At 39.1% G+C, this 17,835-nt stretch overlaps 1 protein-coding gene across 2 annotated transcripts in view; it reads right to left on the bottom strand.

The window, feature by feature from the left end:
- Positions 1-2,461: 2,461 nt before the first annotated feature.
- LOC136876209 (cell growth regulator with RING finger domain protein 1) overlaps positions 2,462-17,835 on the bottom strand; it is a 464,094-nt gene continuing 448,720 nt past the window's right edge. For both annotated transcript variants that reach the window (XM_068229884.1, XM_068229885.1), the window contains exons 4-6: positions 16,192-16,333; positions 13,014-13,121; positions 2,462-3,427 (exon numbers count right to left, since the gene is read on the bottom strand). In XM_068229884.1, the coding sequence (XP_068085985.1) occupies positions 3,062-3,427; positions 13,014-13,121; positions 16,192-16,333 (616 nt within the window). In that variant the 3' untranslated portion in view covers positions 2,462-3,061. The remainder of the gene's footprint in view (positions 3,428-13,013; positions 13,122-16,191; positions 16,334-17,835) is intronic.

Genomic DNA, 17,835 nt, shown 5'->3' with positions numbered 1-17,835 from the left:
ACCCTGTAATAATTAAGAGGGGAATTCCTCAAGGCAGTATTATTGGACCTTTATGTTTTCTTATATTTATATATATATATATATATATCAATGATATGTGTAAAGAAGTGGAATCAGAGATAAAGGCTTTTTGCAGATGATGTTATTCTGTACAGAGTAATAAATAAGGTACAAGATTGTGAGCAGCTGCAAAATGACCTCAATAATGTTGTGAGAAGGACAGTGGGCAATGGTATGATGATAAACGGGGTTAAAAGTCAGGTTGTGAGTTTCACAAATAGGAAAAGTCCTCTCAGTTTTAATTACTGCATTGATGGGGTGAAAGTTCCTTTTGGAGATCATTGTAAGTACCTAGGTGTTAATATAAGAAAAGACCTTCATTGGGGTAATCGCATAAATATGATTGTAAATAAAGGGTACAGATCTATGCACGTGGTTATAAGGGTATTTAGGGGTTGTAGTAAGGATGTAAAGGAGAGGGCATATAAGTCTCTGGTAAGACCCCAACTAGAGTATGGTTTCAGTGTATGGGACCCTCACCAGGATCACTTGATTCAAGATATGAAAAAAATCCAAAGAAAAGCAGCTCGATATGTTCTGGGTGATTTCCAACAAAAGAGTAGCATTACAAAAATGTTGCAAAGTTTGGGTTGGGAAGACTTGGAAGAAAGGAGACCAGCTGCTCAATTAAGTGGCATGTTCCGAGCTGTCAGCGGAGAGATGGCGTGGAAGGACATCAGTAGACGAATAAGTTTGAGTGGTGTCTTTAAAAGTAGGAAAGATCACAATATGAAGATAAAGTTAGAATTCAAGAGACAAATTGGGGCAAATATTCGTTTATAGGAAGGGGAGTTAGGCATTGGAATAACTCACCAAGGGGGATGTTCAGTAATTTTCCAATTTCTTTGCAATCATATAAGAAAAGGCTAGGAAAACAACAGATAGGGAATCTGCCACCGGGGCGACTGCGCTAAATTCAGATCAGTAGTGAGTGAGTGATATGCCCTGTACTCAAGCCAGTTGCTACGTCTGACTTGTTCCATCCCATCCCATCCCATCCCATCCCATCCCATCCCACTTTCGGCAGTAGCCCGCGCTCATCCCATGCCCGCTCCTCTGTGAAATAGCCGTGCATCAGACCATGAAGAATCTCACATCGATACAGTTATGTGTACAGCGAATAACTTTGTGTCATACTACACGAGTGATTTGCAGCACACACATCATATCGATATCTAATTATTTAGAATTAAATGGTTTTTTTTTTACAGGTTTAAGAGTAAAGAAGAAAGATACAATAATGTCTGATCTTTCAGTCATTGAAAAACCATTATTTATTTTTCAAAAATTATTTTCAGAATTTAAAATTTTTCTTCAGTTTTAACAATAATATGTCCCATATGCCTGTTGCCTTTTGTTGATGGATGCAGTATTTTTGTATCTGTCTTTTGGCACAGGCCAGAGCAAAGTGTAGCTTCCACCAGAGTTCCAGTCTCATCCATGGCTGTCACAATATGGAAGCTGCTGGGGTATGGGTGGTGCTGAATAATGACATTTGGAGTACAACTAGTGTCTAAGTGTTATGAAAGGTGTTGCTCATAGGATCAGTTGTGCTGCAGTAGCAACTTCTTGTCCAGTGAGGAAAGCAATGGCAAACTACCTCACTCCTGTTCTTGCCTACTACGCCTCATTTTGGTGCTGCCATTGGTTTTTGCGGTTTCCCTATAACTGCATAGCCCTTGGTGGTCCTATTTGAGGATTCAACCAGCCCCTGGGCTGATGACCTAACAGACAGACAGACAATATGTCCCAAGGTATATTTATTTCTGATATTCTCATAGTGTCCTATATTAGTGTGTTTAATTTTATATTAATATGTGTTAAACTGTTCATGTGTTGATTTTTCGTAATTTGGTTAAAAAATTACAGAAATTAGTTTGAGCTGCTTCTAGCAAATCCCTGCATATAAGCTGAGTGCAAGAGGGTTAATTAAGGTACCGCCCAGCATTTGCCTGGTGTGAAAATAGGAAACCACAGAAAACCACCGTCAGGGCTGCCAATGCTTGGGTTGAAACCCACCATTTCCCGAATGCAAGCTCACAGCTACACGCCCTAGCCGCACGACTCACTCAATACAGTTCCTTTGGTAGGAGAAAAGTCAAATATAAAATTTGGTAATGCTACAAAAATATTTACTGTGGTGCTAATTTGTTTACCCAGAAAAATCTAATTTTATTGCAAATTCACGCAAAATTATTGAGCAGCTAAGGTTACAAAGAAAACTATCGTACTAACGCTGCAAAAAATTATGTTTTTTGTGATAGGTGCCTAAAACTTAATTTTTCATGCAATCAGGGATCATGAGAAGAACATTTGTTGGCTTAAACTAACCCACAGTAATCACGGTTACATGTTTCTTGAGGAGTATCCCACTGGAAATCATTTCACTCACATGCTCATGTGACTTTAAATATAGAACTCTTTTATTACAAGTTTGCAGACCATCTTTCTTTAGCACAATTACTTTCTTTCACTCACATACACACACTTCTTCAGGTACAAAGTCTCTGCACAATATACTGTACGTACAAACTATTACTTCAGTGCTTTTGCTTGTTTGTTTGTTTGTTTATCTGGCTTTGCAATTTTGTCTGTGTGCAAAATCAATTAGTTACAAACAAAATAAAGTTATAGTAAAGAAAAGCGAGTCATGTAATTATATGATTAACTATTCTACATCAAGGTTCTTGATTTTTTAAAATAAGTCTGTACAAAACAAAGTCATTAATATCTTTTTCTTTTTACAAAGCTTTAGAAGATGTATACCTGAAGACAAAATTGTTTGATGAGGTTTCTCACCGGAGATCACCGTTTATTTACAATTTACATAAAACAAAAAAGCCTACACTGTTCAATTCTCAGGCTTTTTGTCGATCTAAAATTAGTTCCTCGAGCACAAAACGTTGGTGCCGAGATGACTTGGGAAGGTTTCTTTTGACTTTTGACCCTTCATTTGGGTCTATATGACATTTTACAAGCACTTTCACTTGATCCACTAATTTCACCGTTGGAAACCTAAGAAGTCCGTGAGCCTGTCGTTGAGATCCTGAAGCCACTGCATGATGGGTGGGGGTTTCGTGGTGGGGGCACTGGTCTCCACCGGCATGTATTCTTCTCCGCGGATGCAGAAGTAGCTGCGTATAGGGCTGCGACACATGGGACAGCGGTCCAGTTTGCCGAAGCAGCTCGCGCAGATGCAGGTGTGTCGACATGGGAGGAGGGCTCGCGACAGAGGGAAGTACTGACACACCACGCAGAGCTGTTCGCTTGCGCTCGCCCACACCGAGCTGTCACTCCCGTCTGGACTGCAAACCATGGACGGATCCTCCTCATAGCCGAGGGGGTTCCCAGTTGCTAGATATAGTTGCTGCAACATATTCCACATCCAATGTTAGCTCAACCAATAATACAAGCATATTATTATTAAGCATATATACAAAGAAAATATACATATCGATGGGTTTTAGATGTTGTTTTTTATCATGAATTACTCCATTTCGGGTACTCAAGTTTCAACTTTATGAGCTGAAAATGACTTCAAGTGAACACAACGCACTGTCTATAGATTAAGTCTTACGAACTAAGGTGCACATAAATATCAAACATAAAAGAAGAAATATAATTTTAAACCGTTGGACAAACTTTCTGTATTGTGAACATTAGACGTCAACACAATGAGAATCAGGCAGCGGAAATAAGTTAAGGAATAGAACCTTTCAATTTATTAATCACAGAGTGGTTATTTCTGACATGCTTTTGTAATTCTATTATTTCTAGAGAATTTAATACGGAGCCTTTGGTTTCGGTGTTAAGACGTTTGAGGTGCTGATGGTTTATTATGAGGTGCTTAGTAATCTGCGACCGTGTGCATTTATGTAATCTCCATCATTTAATTTGTTCTTTCGTCCTGATTTTGAAGTTTCGTCCTGTCTGACTGACGTAAATGGAGTTGCAGTCTGCAATTTATATACACCACTTTTATTTCCCTTCCTGACTGTGTCCTTTATTAATTCCAATATAAATGGTCCATTGTTGGAAATGATCAATTTTACTGCTAACTCGTTCTTGACTGCTAGCGTTTCACCCTAGTGTGCCAATTTGGACTCAACAGTTGGTAACTATCACACCTACCAAGATGTATGGCTATCATTTTAAGAAATAAGAACTTAAGAACTACATGGTAGGTGTGCGACAAGTAACAATACCCTTTCTTTGTAGCAGAGTTCCTAGTTTTTCAGAAACTGGATCGTATGTGCATTTTTTCTTTTCTTGATGGAGTGATGAGTACACTGAAATATTTAATTTCTTCTGTTTTAATATCACTAATTTGTCAATTAAGTTTACTTTGTAGTCATTATTCACAGCAATTCCTTTATTATCCTGAAGTTCTTTATTGGAATCTGACCGATTTTGGGGTACGGAAGAAAGCTAACTTGTATTGGAAGGGGGTGGCATTACTAAATCTGTAGCTACTTTCCACAGCAGGATTAACAGGCTTGGGCCTTCTTTCTGTACCCCAAAATCAGTCAGATTTCGATAAAGTACTTCAGATTATTAAATTAATTACTGTGAATAACGGCTAAGAAACGAATCCTATTGATACATTAGGGACTTGAAAACAGAAGATATTAAATACAATTTCAGTGTACTCATCATTCCATCAAGAAAAGAAAAAGTGGACAGTTCTATCATACTACAGTCCAGTTTCTGAAAAAACTAAGTTTATATTTAGTTCTTATTTCTCAAAATTATCGAAAACAAAGGACACACAATCAGCAAGGAAAATAAAAGTGGTGTATATGAATTACAGTGCAACTCCGTTTACGTCCGTCAGACAAGACGAAACTTTAAAATCAGGACGAAAAAAGAATTAAAAGATCATGGAAATGACATAAATCCACAGAGTCGCAGTTCTGTAAACACCTCATAACAAACGATCATTTCTTCGATCGGAATCAGCATCTTAAAGTTCTTCACGCTGAAACCAAGGCCTCCACATTAAATTCTTTATAAATAACAGAAATACAAAATGGTGTCGAAAAATAACCATGAGACTTCCATCCATGAACACTCTGTGATTAATAAATTGTGCAGTTCCACCGTTTAACTTCTTTCCACTGCGCTATTCTCATTTGTCTGCAACGTATCTTGACGTCTAGCATTCACATCATAGAAAGTTCTTCAGATGGTTTTAAAACCTATTTCATGTTTGATATTTATATGTACCTTAGTTTGTACGGAGTCAGTATTTATGTAACAAAACTTAGCATGTTATTTGTGTTGTGCTTACAGGCTGAAGATGACTTTGAATGAAGTTTAAACTTCAGTACCTGAAATGGAGTAATACGTGGTAAAAACTACACCTAAAACACAACATTAAAGAGTAAATACCACAACATCTCTGCTAGAACCATTAAATATTATATACATATGTTTGGAATGAAGATTAACGCCTCAAAGACCAAGTGCAAAATCATCTCACAGTTTTCAAAGATTCTGCCGAACAAGTTAAAACATTCATCTACTAAGGCCGGCAAATTACCGAGGATGGTAGGTGTGCGACAGCTAACAATAGCCAGATTATGCAGAAGACTAGGCTACTGTGTACCGACCGGATAATCCTCTTCATAAAAGTTTCCTATGTACATGCCGCAGAAGCCTGCACGAGAAATGAAACCCATAAAAAACACCTGGAGGTTTTTGAAACGTGTTGTTCCTGCAAAATACTTGGAGAGATCAGATGACAAATGCTGAGGTTTTGTGTAGAGATCAAAAAAAAAAAAAAAAAAATCTCTGCTGCAATAAGTATAATCAACGTCTTTACTGGTTCAATAGCTCTTTAATAATAACAACCATCGTTGCAGGCTATGGGAAACTGCCTCGAAGAATACTTTTCCATGGTAAACTTTCACTGGAGACCCATACACTATGTTCTGTACACCACAATCACAGTGAGGAGAGAGTAGCTTATTCATCTTGTATAAAACAACTTTATTCCTTAACAGAATATAAACTTCTGCCTCCACCTGTTCAACAGACCCTTCACATTCGAACTAGGACATGGTTCGGTTCCTAGTGGCCGTCTTCAGCTACAAACATTCAATTGTTCTTGAAATGTTTAGAAACATTTTTTTCTGTCTTTAACCTGCGAGTGGTCGCTAGCCGAATTGTAACACGAGTGCTCGCATGTGAGACTTTCTCTCACATTAAACTACATTTAAAATAAATATATCTGGAATTAACCAATGAAGGTTAAAATCCCCGACCCGGCCGGGAATCGAACCTGGGACCCTCTGAACCGAAGGCCAGTACGCTGACCATTCAGCCAACGAGTCGAGCAAGAGTGAAAGGAATTACTGAAATAAGAAGTAAAGTCTGCGTTACAAGTTTGATATTTAAAAAAATTGAAATGATTAGCCTGTATTACAGAAACAAATTACTACTTGACGGGAATTAGTCATTAGTTCAGTCACATGGCAGTATGTAATATTCACAAGAGCGCCGGGCTGAATGGCTCAGGCGGTTAAGGCGCTGGCTCTATGAGCCTAAGTTGGCAGGTTTGATCCTGGCTCAGTCCGGTGGTATTTGAAGGTGCTCAGATTCGTCAGTCGTAGATTTACTGGCATGTGAAAGAACTCCTGCGGGACAACATTCCGGCATCTCGGCATCTGCGAAAACCGTAACATTGTTACTGATACAGAACTTTCTGAAAGACGCAATACAAACGCAAGATTAAAGTACCAACATTTGAGTTAGCTGGAGTTTGTAATAGAATAGCGCTTATTACCCAGCATTCTTCCTCGACTCATAAATTTTGAAGACTCATTTATGAGTAAGTAGCCTCCGTGGCTCAGGCGGAAGCGCGCCGCTGGGTTCCGTGGTTCAAATCCCGGCCACTCCATGTGAGATTTGTGCTTGACAAAGCGGAGGCGGGACAGGCTTTTCTCCGGGTACTTCGGTTTCCGTGTCATCTTTCATTTCAGCAACATTCTCTAATATTTTATTTCAACTGTCAGAGGAGTGCGACAAGCTTCGGCAGCCGGCACAATTCCTATCCTCGTCCCTAGATGGGGGCTTCATTCATTCCATTGCTGACCCGGTCGAATGACTGGAAACAGGCTGTGGATTTTAATTTTCATTTATGAGTAACTGCAAATGGATAACGTTTCGCGCGCGACTTAAGAGAACCTGTCACACAGGGCGCACGAACTCGTACGAATCTTTGTTCCGACTAGAGGAGGGGATGCTATGCTTACCCTTCACATGTGAATCGCCTTACTCACGACAGTTATCAACTCAGCTAGAAGAGGGAACATCACTGAGAAGTAAACTCACAATACAAAATAATGTGAGAGAAAATCTCATATAGCGATCACTCCTTTCGACCTTCACATTGGTTTAGTTTAGTTTACGCATGTTCATTGTATAACGTTGAACATTATTTACATCATTCTTGCACCACCGTTTAAGAATTATTTAGTCCCTAAATCATAAATTTTAGTCATGATTTCTGGGACTGATTTAATGTTCTTTGTAGTAAGGTACGTTGGCTGATAAGGCAAATGCTAGGATAGGCATCATTAGTTTAAACTTCGGAAGTTTGCGCGGCACTCGAATTAGATCACCACTTCTATGGGTATATAATGTCTTCCCTGACAATACATTTGATTTCAAAAATGATAAAATGACTAATCCACACAACATTATTAGTCCTATGATTCGGTTCAAAGTTTTCCTTTTGAATGCTCTTAACCCAATTTTGTCTTCATACTATGTCTTCTGGAAATGGGAACACTGAAGCTCTTACTCATCCAGGCACACAGCACATTAAACTACGTATAAACATATTGCATAGGTAACTAAAAATGAAGAAAAAACTTTCAGAGAAGAACACGAGAATCAACATTAACCTTATCACCACCGATATTGTTGGAATAAATAAGCTCTTTGAGAACAAATAGCTTCTTACGGCACTGAAAGATGATCTGTAACCTTCTTAAGACTATAAATAAATATAATGTACGATTAATAATATTCAAATTTCCGTAAATATTTGGTAACAACACGGCTTACACAAATCAAAACAAACGCATGCTAGCACTCCAGCTGCCGCTATTATGGACAGTTTCGATAGGTCGGTTAAGGTCTGAGATATTGTAGTTGGTCTTGCCCAACTACACTTCGTCTGTGTTTGTTACTAATTCGACAGTTACAGCAAGCCTCAGCGAAACAAATTCTTGCCCCTGAATCTCTATTTCATGTTTTCGGAGGCTATTGAGAGAACTCCTTGATTGTAAAGTGACGAAAAAGAAGAAGAAATCCAGTTAGAGGTCATTACCATTCAGGATGTACACAAGAATATTAAGGAAACGTCTCTTTTTACACATTACCAAACCATATGTTATGGTATCGCATATTTAAATAATCTGTAACAAAATCGACTTTGCCTATGTTTTGGATATCCCTTGCCCGCAGTAAAGCCAGCCTATTTTCAGTTCTTAGTTACAGTACTTCGCCTCTGTTAGTATGATATTGTAACGGCTGTTACACGAATGCGAGGTAGATGGTGAAAATCAATAAACTCTGTGAGATAACAGCTAACAGAAACTTGCAAATTTTATTGCAGACCAAAGAAACTCTAGAAAAACTAAACATACAATTAAAAACAAAGAGCAATCCCTGTTTTTCTTGTTATTTCACAATTTTGAATGTAACGGGTGTTAAAACAGTGGCAGAAAACATTATAACATTATAAGGTTATAACTGAGCAATAATTGGCAAAATGCTTATCAAATTAAAGGAGATAATAGTATGTAAGTACAAATGAATGTAAAATTGTTTGTTTAAATGAGTAAATTAAACATTTCAGCTCATAAAAAATTAACGACTTCTTAAAAATTGTTATTTATTATTTTATTATTACAGTAAATGCACATGTGTATTTATATTTATATTATATTTATTTATTTATTTATAATATGTTTATAATTAGAGATAAACTTAACATTCTTAAATTTCTATTTTTTCATTTTAAAACCTCAAAAACTGCATCTAAACTTCAATAATAATAATAATAATAATAATAATAATAATAATAAGTTCATCATTAGATATGGTTAAAATATGTACTGTTCATATTTTAAACCACTATTATTTTTTATAGTTACATGGGTGATGATGTATAAAAAATAAAATTAAAAAAACACGTTGTCGTTTGCAACTTGCAAGAACGACTGAACAAGCTGCCAACGCCCCCTTCATACTAATATAGTATATAGTTGCACAACAATAATTCAAAAATTATTTTCTGCAAAACTCTCCTGGCCAGGAGAGAAACCTCTGAGGGTGAACCCAGGGTATAGGGGGGGAAAGGGAAAGAAATTACCCCGGGTCCACCGCCCAGAGATTTTTTCACTCTCACATTCACACAGAAGGTTATACAACGGCGATTTCCATGAAGGATACGTGGCCGCAATATCCGACACGGAAATCTAGAGACTCGAACCTCAGAAGTTCTCGCCTCCCAGTCGTATAACCAACACCTAAACCACTCGGCCAAAGCAGCTAGGCGATGGGAGAGGGCGAAGTGCTGGTACTTACGTACAGCTGGCGTCAGTTCAGGGTAGCGCTACAAGAGGGCAGGCTATGTACTATGTGCGTAACAGTCTTGTTTGTACACCAACTTATTGCAACGAAATAACGGTTAAACTTTTGTATACAATTATTGTGTTATTTCTTTTGCTAATATTGTAATAGATACACCAATAAAGATTGGAAAATTTTTTAAAAATCTGTGATTTAACACAAATAAACCTACAAGCAATGTACCAAAACCGGGCGTTTCATCGTGCAATCTTGTAAAACACTTTTGTTGCCTTGAATTTCATAACCCAATGAGTATTAGACTGCCTTGCACCTTCGCTGCATGGAATGAACCAGTTTCTAACATAACTTAACTGCTCATGTGAATGAGGTTTCCTTGTATGAACCCTTCTTTTTATATCGACCCACAAATGTTCTATGGTGTTGCGAATATCAGCTGTGTGCTTGGGGTCGTTGTCTTGCTGAAAGATGTAGCGAGACCCCCAACCCCATTGTTCTATAAAATGTTTAATTGACCCCATCTGTCCATTGATAATTTCGATATTTCGCATTCCACAAGACGACATGCACCCCCAAATCATAATTGATCCGCCTCCATGTGTTACGGTGGGTACCGGTAGCGTTTATTGGCTGTATTTACTTTTCTCCACACATAACTGTTTCCATCCGAACCGTATAGAGATATTTTGGTCTCGTCTGACCAAATAACTGTTCCAGAACGTACAATTCTAGTTTTCATACTCTCTGAAAAATTTAATTCTGGCTTGTCGATTTTTCTTGGTAATAAATGGCCTTATCCGTGGTCGTCCACTGTGATAATCATATTTCCACAACACCCTACGAATTGTTTGACTTGACATTTTCTACTTCGTACTGGAGGCCCGGGTTCAATTCCCGGCTCTGCCACGAAATTTTGAAAGTGATACGAGGGCTGGAACGGGGTCCACTCAGCCTCAGGAGGTCAACTGAGCAGAGGTGGGTTCGATTCCCACTTCAGCCATTCTGGAAGTGGTTTTCCGTGGTTTCCCACTTCTCCTCCAGGCAAAAGCCGGGATGGTACCTAACTTCCCTCTTCCTTGTCTATCCCTTCCAGTCTTCCCATCCCCCCGCAAGGCCCCTGTTCAGCATAGCAGGTGAGGCCGCCTGATCGAGGTACTGGTCATCCTCCCCAGTTGTATCCCCCGACTCAGAGTCTGAAGCTCCCGGACACTGCCCTTGAGGCGGTAGAGGTGGGATCCCTCGCTGTGTCCGACGGAAAAGCCGACCCTGGAGGGTAAACAGATGATGATGATGATGATGATATTATTATTAATTAATAATAATAATAATAATCACCGTGCGAGTTGGCCGTGCGGTTAGGCTATGAGCTTGCTTGCATCCGGAAGATAGTGGGTTCGAATCCCACTGTCGGTAGCCCTGAAGATGGTTTTCCGTGGTTTACCATTTTCACACCAGGCAAATGCTGAGATCGTACCTTAAGGCCACGGCCACTTCCTTCCCACTCCTAGGCCTTTCCTATCCCATCGTCGCCATAAGACCTATCTGTGTCGGTGCGACGTAAAGCCACTAGCAAAAAAAAAAAAAAAAAAAAAAAAAAAAAAAAAAAAAAAATCTTCCTTCCCTCTTTATGCCGAATTAAAGAACGCGAGTGAAATTCCTAGCTTGGTCTAACGGCTTCTTCTTTTCTTTTTATCCTCCTCCTAAAGTCTCTTATTGAATTCGCTGTGGTGTTTTTTCCGTTCTGCCGCACACATTTTTCCAGTAGTCTTTTAAGCTTTCCCCACGAATGTGTGATTTGCAACCAGAATTCCAAATAATTTTACAACATTTTATGGAATAATAATAATAATAATAATAATAATAATAATAATAATAATAATAATAATAATAATAATAATAATGTCCGCCTGGTGTAGTGGTTAGTGTGATTAGCTGCCACTTCCGGAGGCCCGGGTTCGATTCCCGGCTCTGCCACGAAATTTGAGAAGTGGTTCGAGGGCTGGGATTCGATTCCTACCTCAGTGTCATCCTCTAAGTGGTTTTCCTAGTTTCCCCACTTCTTCTCCAGGCAAATGCCAGGATGGTACCCATCTTAAGGACACGGTCGCTTCCTTCCCTCTTCCTTGTCTGTCCGTTCCGATCTTCCCCATCTCCCACAAGGATCCTGTTCAGAATAACAGGAGAGGCCGCCTGGGCGAGGTACTAGTCCTCCTATCCAGTTGTATCCCCCGACCCAGAGTCTGAAGCTCCAGGACACTGCCCTCGAGGCGAGATGGGATCCCTCGCTAAGTCCTAGGGAAAACCAACCCTGGAGGGTAAACAGATTACGAAGAAGAAGGAAACCAATTAAATAATAATAATTACGGCACTTCCCTTTTACGACCAGCAATACAAGCAGGCAGCTTTGGCAAAAGAAATGGGGATGGGAGGGAGAGAGACATCGCTGCGTTAATTTATCTGTTATTTGCTTTACGTCCCACTAACTACTTTTATGGTTTTCGGAGACACCGAGGTGCCGTAATTTAGTCCCTCAGGAGTTCTTTTACCTGCCAATAAATCTACTGACAAGAGACTGACTTATTTGAGCACCTTCAAAAATCACCGGACTCAGCCAGGAACAAATGTGCCAAGTTGGTGTCAGAAGGCCAGCGCCTCAACCGTGTGAGCCACTCAACCCGGATGCATTAATTTCACCACGCCAGAAAGGGTGTCTTGTGAGGAATAAATGTCTTCAGTTACTGCATCTTGTTTTGTGATGAAAGTGCCAAAAGAAAAGAGCAGCTTGAGATATATATGGTACCTCTCTTAAGGATATGTTATTAAATGAGCGGGTATCCGGTAATATTGGCTATTCAACAGATGGTGCTGCCGTGAGCTATCAAGCGGGGAGAGGTTGCATGTACCACTTTAACCACATAACAGACCTCCTGACAATCTTAAATCTCTGGCAGTACCGGGAATCGAACCCGCGCATCCGAGAAGTACAGTTAATACGCTATGGAGGCGGACTACTGTCATTGGTGAAATGTGTAAAGAAATTTCAACATTAACAACATTCAAGAATAACTGGACATATTACAGCAGAGCACAGAGTAGACCCAAGTTCTCTGCTAATACATTTTCAGTCGACCTTTGTTACGCTTTAGAATGTAGCAATCTATCGTGCAATAAATTAAATACTGGCAATCCACTTTGGCCGGGTAAATATTGCCTAAATCAAAAGATCGGAAGAAGTGAATCAACTCTTGGAATAGAATTACAATGTATTTAAGAGTGGTTTTTTTTTTTTAATTTTGTGCATATTTGGAGCATTTTTGTAGTGCATAAAGATCTGAGCCGTAGGTTGTTACCTTTAGGCAGGAGAGTTGGCCGTTAGCTTGCTTCAAGTACTGAGCCAGGATGCTGGTGGGGAGGGTACAGACAGAATCCTTGATGTGGACCACGCTGATCAGTGCAACCTGCAAAACGAACATGCATACTTCGGAAATACAAACATAATACAGACAGGGTTTTCAAATTAAAATACTGCCGGCCGCAAAGCGCTCCCAGTCAATAATAAAGTAACCGCATTTTCTCGATATAGTTCTGATCCAGGCTTACGGAACTGTCTGTACCCTAAGGATACTTGCTATGTCGATCGGGAGCGCTCGCTCGCTCGCTCGCTCTGAGGTCTCTGCGGCCGGCAGCGTTTTAATTTGAAAGCCCTGCACCTTTGTTCACACAACTCTAAAAGAGAAGAGACATAGATTTAAAGTTGAATGCACGCGACAAAGGACATAACAGAATAGTCATAACCATCATCATCATAGTACCGCTCCAGTGTGCCGGATAGTGTGGTGTCGAACGGATCTTCGCCATCGTTGTCTCTCCAGAAATGTCGTCTCTCTCACCACTGACTCCCAATTCCCTTCTCTTCTCTCCCACATCGTCACTCAGTTGGTGTAGCCATCTCTTCCCAGTGGCCTTCTTCCTTCACCTGTTCTTTCTAGGCATGCATATGTTGTTCTTGTGCCAGTGTCCATGCCATGTTAGTCTCCAAGTCCTTCGCTTCTCTTCAACCGAGTCCACTTCCAGTTCCATTCTCATGTCATGGTTCGTTACAGGGTCCTTGCGTGTTTTTTCTTTCTTTCTTTCTTTCTTTCTTTCTTTCTTTCTTTCTTTCTTTCCTTTTTTTTTTTGGAAGGTAGTTCGTAGGAACTTCATTTCTCATGCTTGCAATTTACTAACTTCTCTCTCTTTCAGCGTACATGTTTCTAGACTTTATGTGAGAATGGGGACAAAGTATGACTTATACAGAGTCATCTTGGTTCTCATGGGCACTTTGTTAGCCTTACGAGGTTATTTATTTATTTATCTATTTATTTATTTATTTATTCTCCATGAAAAAGCCCTACTTTTTGTCTATCATATTAGGGCTGTAGGTTATAACTAGTTACCTTAAATAGTACAAACATATAATACAACATTTTTGAAGTGAGTGATTACACACACAATTAAACTGGGAGAAAAGTGAAACTATTCTTAATTTTTTCAAACATGAACTGCATAAACTTAATAAATTAATTCAAACAACAGATCTTGTGAAATATCCTAAAAATAGGTTTGACTAACATTACCGTACAACAATTTAATTGTCGTTCCAAAATATATCTAGCTTTGCTGAAGAATGGACAATAAAAAATAAGGTGAGTTGCAATTTCTTCATCTCCACAAACACAACTGTTATTACTACTAATTTTGAATTGATATGAATTAAATTTAAATTTTCCATGATCCAAAAGAAACTGAGTGCTGGTGAAGTTTTGTTTCAATAAACTGCAGTCCAAACGGTCCTGTACCGTGGGAAAAAAAATATTGTTCTTGCAACTTCACCCTTATTACTTGAGTTTTGACCATTCACTGATCGTGAATTTATATAAATCACGTTTCACTTTTGATATAGGGGCTCTTTTATACAGTTTCATTGTCACTCAAGGCTGCAAGTTTAGCAAGCTCATCTGCTCTTTCATTACCTTTGCCCTTTAACCCACTGAAAACAGATACGTCTTCCATACTGTGAGAGATCTGTTCTAATGCTACACACCAAAGAATTTAAATTATATTTGTTACTTATAGATTTCATAGCTGCTTGCGAGTCACTGTGTATACATGCACTAAACTTTCTTTCTTTTATCCACTGAACTGCATATTTTATAGCAAGAAGTTCTGCTTAAAATACATTTTTCTGCTTCATCTTCATACACAACAAAGGCACTTCCTACTAGATTAGTACAATCTTGAGCCATCTATGTAAACTTGTACCTCATGTGAGTGAAAACATTCAGTGATACCATAATCATAATGATATTCTGGATGACCACATTCAATAATATTTACTTTTTGCTCAATATCATATTCTTGTTTTGCCTTATTGCACTGTCTTCCTTTTTTAATGTTAGTCAATTCAGCTTTGGCTATGGCTTTCAGATGAAAACGTTCTATACCAGCTATAATAAGAGCAGCATCTATGGATATTGTTCTATAACCTCGTATTATTCTGAATATAAATCCTCTCTGAATTTATGCAAATTTGCATTGAGCCCATTTCTTCTCCAGGACATTTTGATATGCTGAAGCACAATATAATATCATTGGCACAAACGGTCCATGATATATTGTGCGTAAGATATCTGAATTCAGACCCCAAGATGGTTTACAAGCGATAGATAATCCTTGCAAGAATTTACCAGCCTTTTCAGCTAAGCACTGAAAATGAGCTCGAAGTTGGAACTGCTAGACACTCTTTTTCTTTATCTGCAGTACCCCTGCTGGAAATCATACTCCCAAGGTGTACCTGCGAACATTGAATGTTTTCACCTTCAAGTCTTATGTATCAGCCAGTATATTCCCTACTCATTTTCAGGGCAACAGTTTTTGTTGTGGTTACAGAGCAGTGTTGAAACTACATCGAGGCATCTGTTAGTAAGAGAACGCCAATGTGCTGCAGAACTGTGAAGACCTGCCACGAGCCCTCCCTGCCCCATTTGGATCGCCCGCCACTGCGTAATAGGATACACACAATGGCAGGTCACTGTGAGAGGAGAAGAGAAAAGGACAACCAATGAAAATAGAAAAGGTCAAAGATAACATCCACATCTCTCTCTCTCTCTCTCTCTCTCTCTCTCTCTCTCTCTCTCTCTGCATCAATCTCATTTCTTCTATCTTACATCCATTTCCTCCCAGTTTATGCTTCCCTGCCTTTCAAGCTGACCGCATTTCACTTCGTAATCCGCAGGCCTTAGGGCTAAGCAGCAATCGCTTGGTAGGTGGCGCCACTATTTGTTATAATAATAATAATAATAATAATAATAATAATAATAATAATAATAATAATAATAATAATAATAATAATAATAATAATAATCCGGGCAAAAAAACCGTCGTTTCTACTGAAGACACAGGGCAGCATCAAATTGTTTTAGGTTCCATTTATTTTCTTTATTTCTTAAAACAATATAAGTTGAATTAAAACAGTGTCCAAATACTCACCGTTTCGTCAGGATGCAAGGTGTGCGTGTCGCTGCGGATAAGGAAGACGACCAGAGGGTAGCACAATCTAGGAGGTGTCCCCAAATCCAGCGCAGGCTTCGGCAGGAACAACGTGACCACTTCGTCGCCGTGCACTGACTTGCTGAGAAAGTGGTTAAGGAACAAGAAAGTAATGCCTCGTTCACTAAAACATATCTATTTCTTTTTTTGTTCGAAAATATATATCTTAAACTGCCCTTAAAGATGTTCTGTTTTTCCTAGTCCCTCGACAGCTCGGAGTACCAATTTGCTGTCTGCTGTTAGTTTTCGTGAACCAAAATCTAAACTTAAGCGCTGAAATATGCTTCAACTGTACTTTGCGGATTTAGCCACAGAGCTACGTAGTAGTTATTCAAATTGAAATATGTGTATTTGTTGCAACTATACTCTTGGCTAACTAACGTCGTAAGAGTATTCGCATTTCCACGAATAGTGAAAACGAGATTATTTAACGGAAAAAAAATCCAGTATTCAACACAATATTGTTAACTGCAAAGTTCACAATTTTTGTTCGGCGGCCGATCGCGGCAGATTCGATATGAGCCCAAAGTGGACAATGCATCCAACGTTCACAAGATTTCGAAGAAGAATACAAACTGTTAGAAGAAATAAAGGCTGGGATCGTCGACATAGTCGTCAACACCCTTCACATCACTTTCCCTTTTTCCGCCTTTTTATGCAACAGCGAAATTTGTCTTTCTTTTTTGCCTTCCTGTTTCGTTTTTGCTGATAGACAGCCTTCCTTAACGGGCTGCATGTCGCTATTGTCGAAGATTTCGGGGTTTTCTCTTCTTTCCTCTGCATCCTTATGAACTCGGCGAGAATAATTTCCTTTCTTCGTTCCCTACATGCAGCAATTCTTGCTTCAGCTGTAGCAAGCCGTTCACGATCTGTCAGTGTGGATGGATGCATTGTAAGCAAATTATAATAAATTTACCGTGAATGTCAAATACATTTAATTCCGTTGGGTTACGAGTGGGCAAGCACAAGGGTAGATTAGTAGTACCAGTTCTTCTCTTCAAGATAACAAAGAAGCTTTGGTGCCAGATGGAGCAAAACATCTAGAGGAAACGTTTCTCAAGAGTGAACTTAGCACCCTCCTGGCCAGAAGGGAAGGAACTGCAGAACTTTGTGGAGAGAATAATATCGAAATATCGAAGCAGCATTTTAAGAACCAATTTGTGAGTTCTACCATGGACTTTCGTGTAGAGTGTACCGTTTTACATTTCGAATGATATGAATTCCAAGTGCTTGGCAAGGGGGATGAACTTAAGCGAAATCTTGAGCAAAGTGGTATCAAAAGATGAGCGATTTCCTATTATAGGGAAGTTGCTTCGTAGTGTGTAACTGTTATCTGTGTCATGTGTTTCTTGTGTGATAGGGTTCAGTTTAATGAAGCTACTAAAGAACAATTTGTGGTCATCAATCGGTGTCAGACAGCCTTAATAATTTAATGTTTATTAACAGGAATGTCCCATGATTAAAGAATATTGATCCATTCAGAACAGTGGAAAATGAGTATCTCAGTGCTGAAACTACAGGGCATAAAACACACACGGCTGGTTTGTTAAACTTGACATTTGTCGGCTTCATTTACTGTAATCT

The sequence above is a fragment of the Anabrus simplex genome, chromosome 12 (genome assembly GCF_040414725.1).
Source record: "Anabrus simplex isolate iqAnaSimp1 chromosome 12, ASM4041472v1, whole genome shotgun sequence".
NCBI classification, from domain to species: Eukaryota; Metazoa; Arthropoda; class Insecta; order Orthoptera; family Tettigoniidae; genus Anabrus; species Anabrus simplex.
The sequence above is the reverse complement of the archived record's forward strand: the minus strand, read 5'-3'. Positions and strand labels throughout refer to the sequence as shown.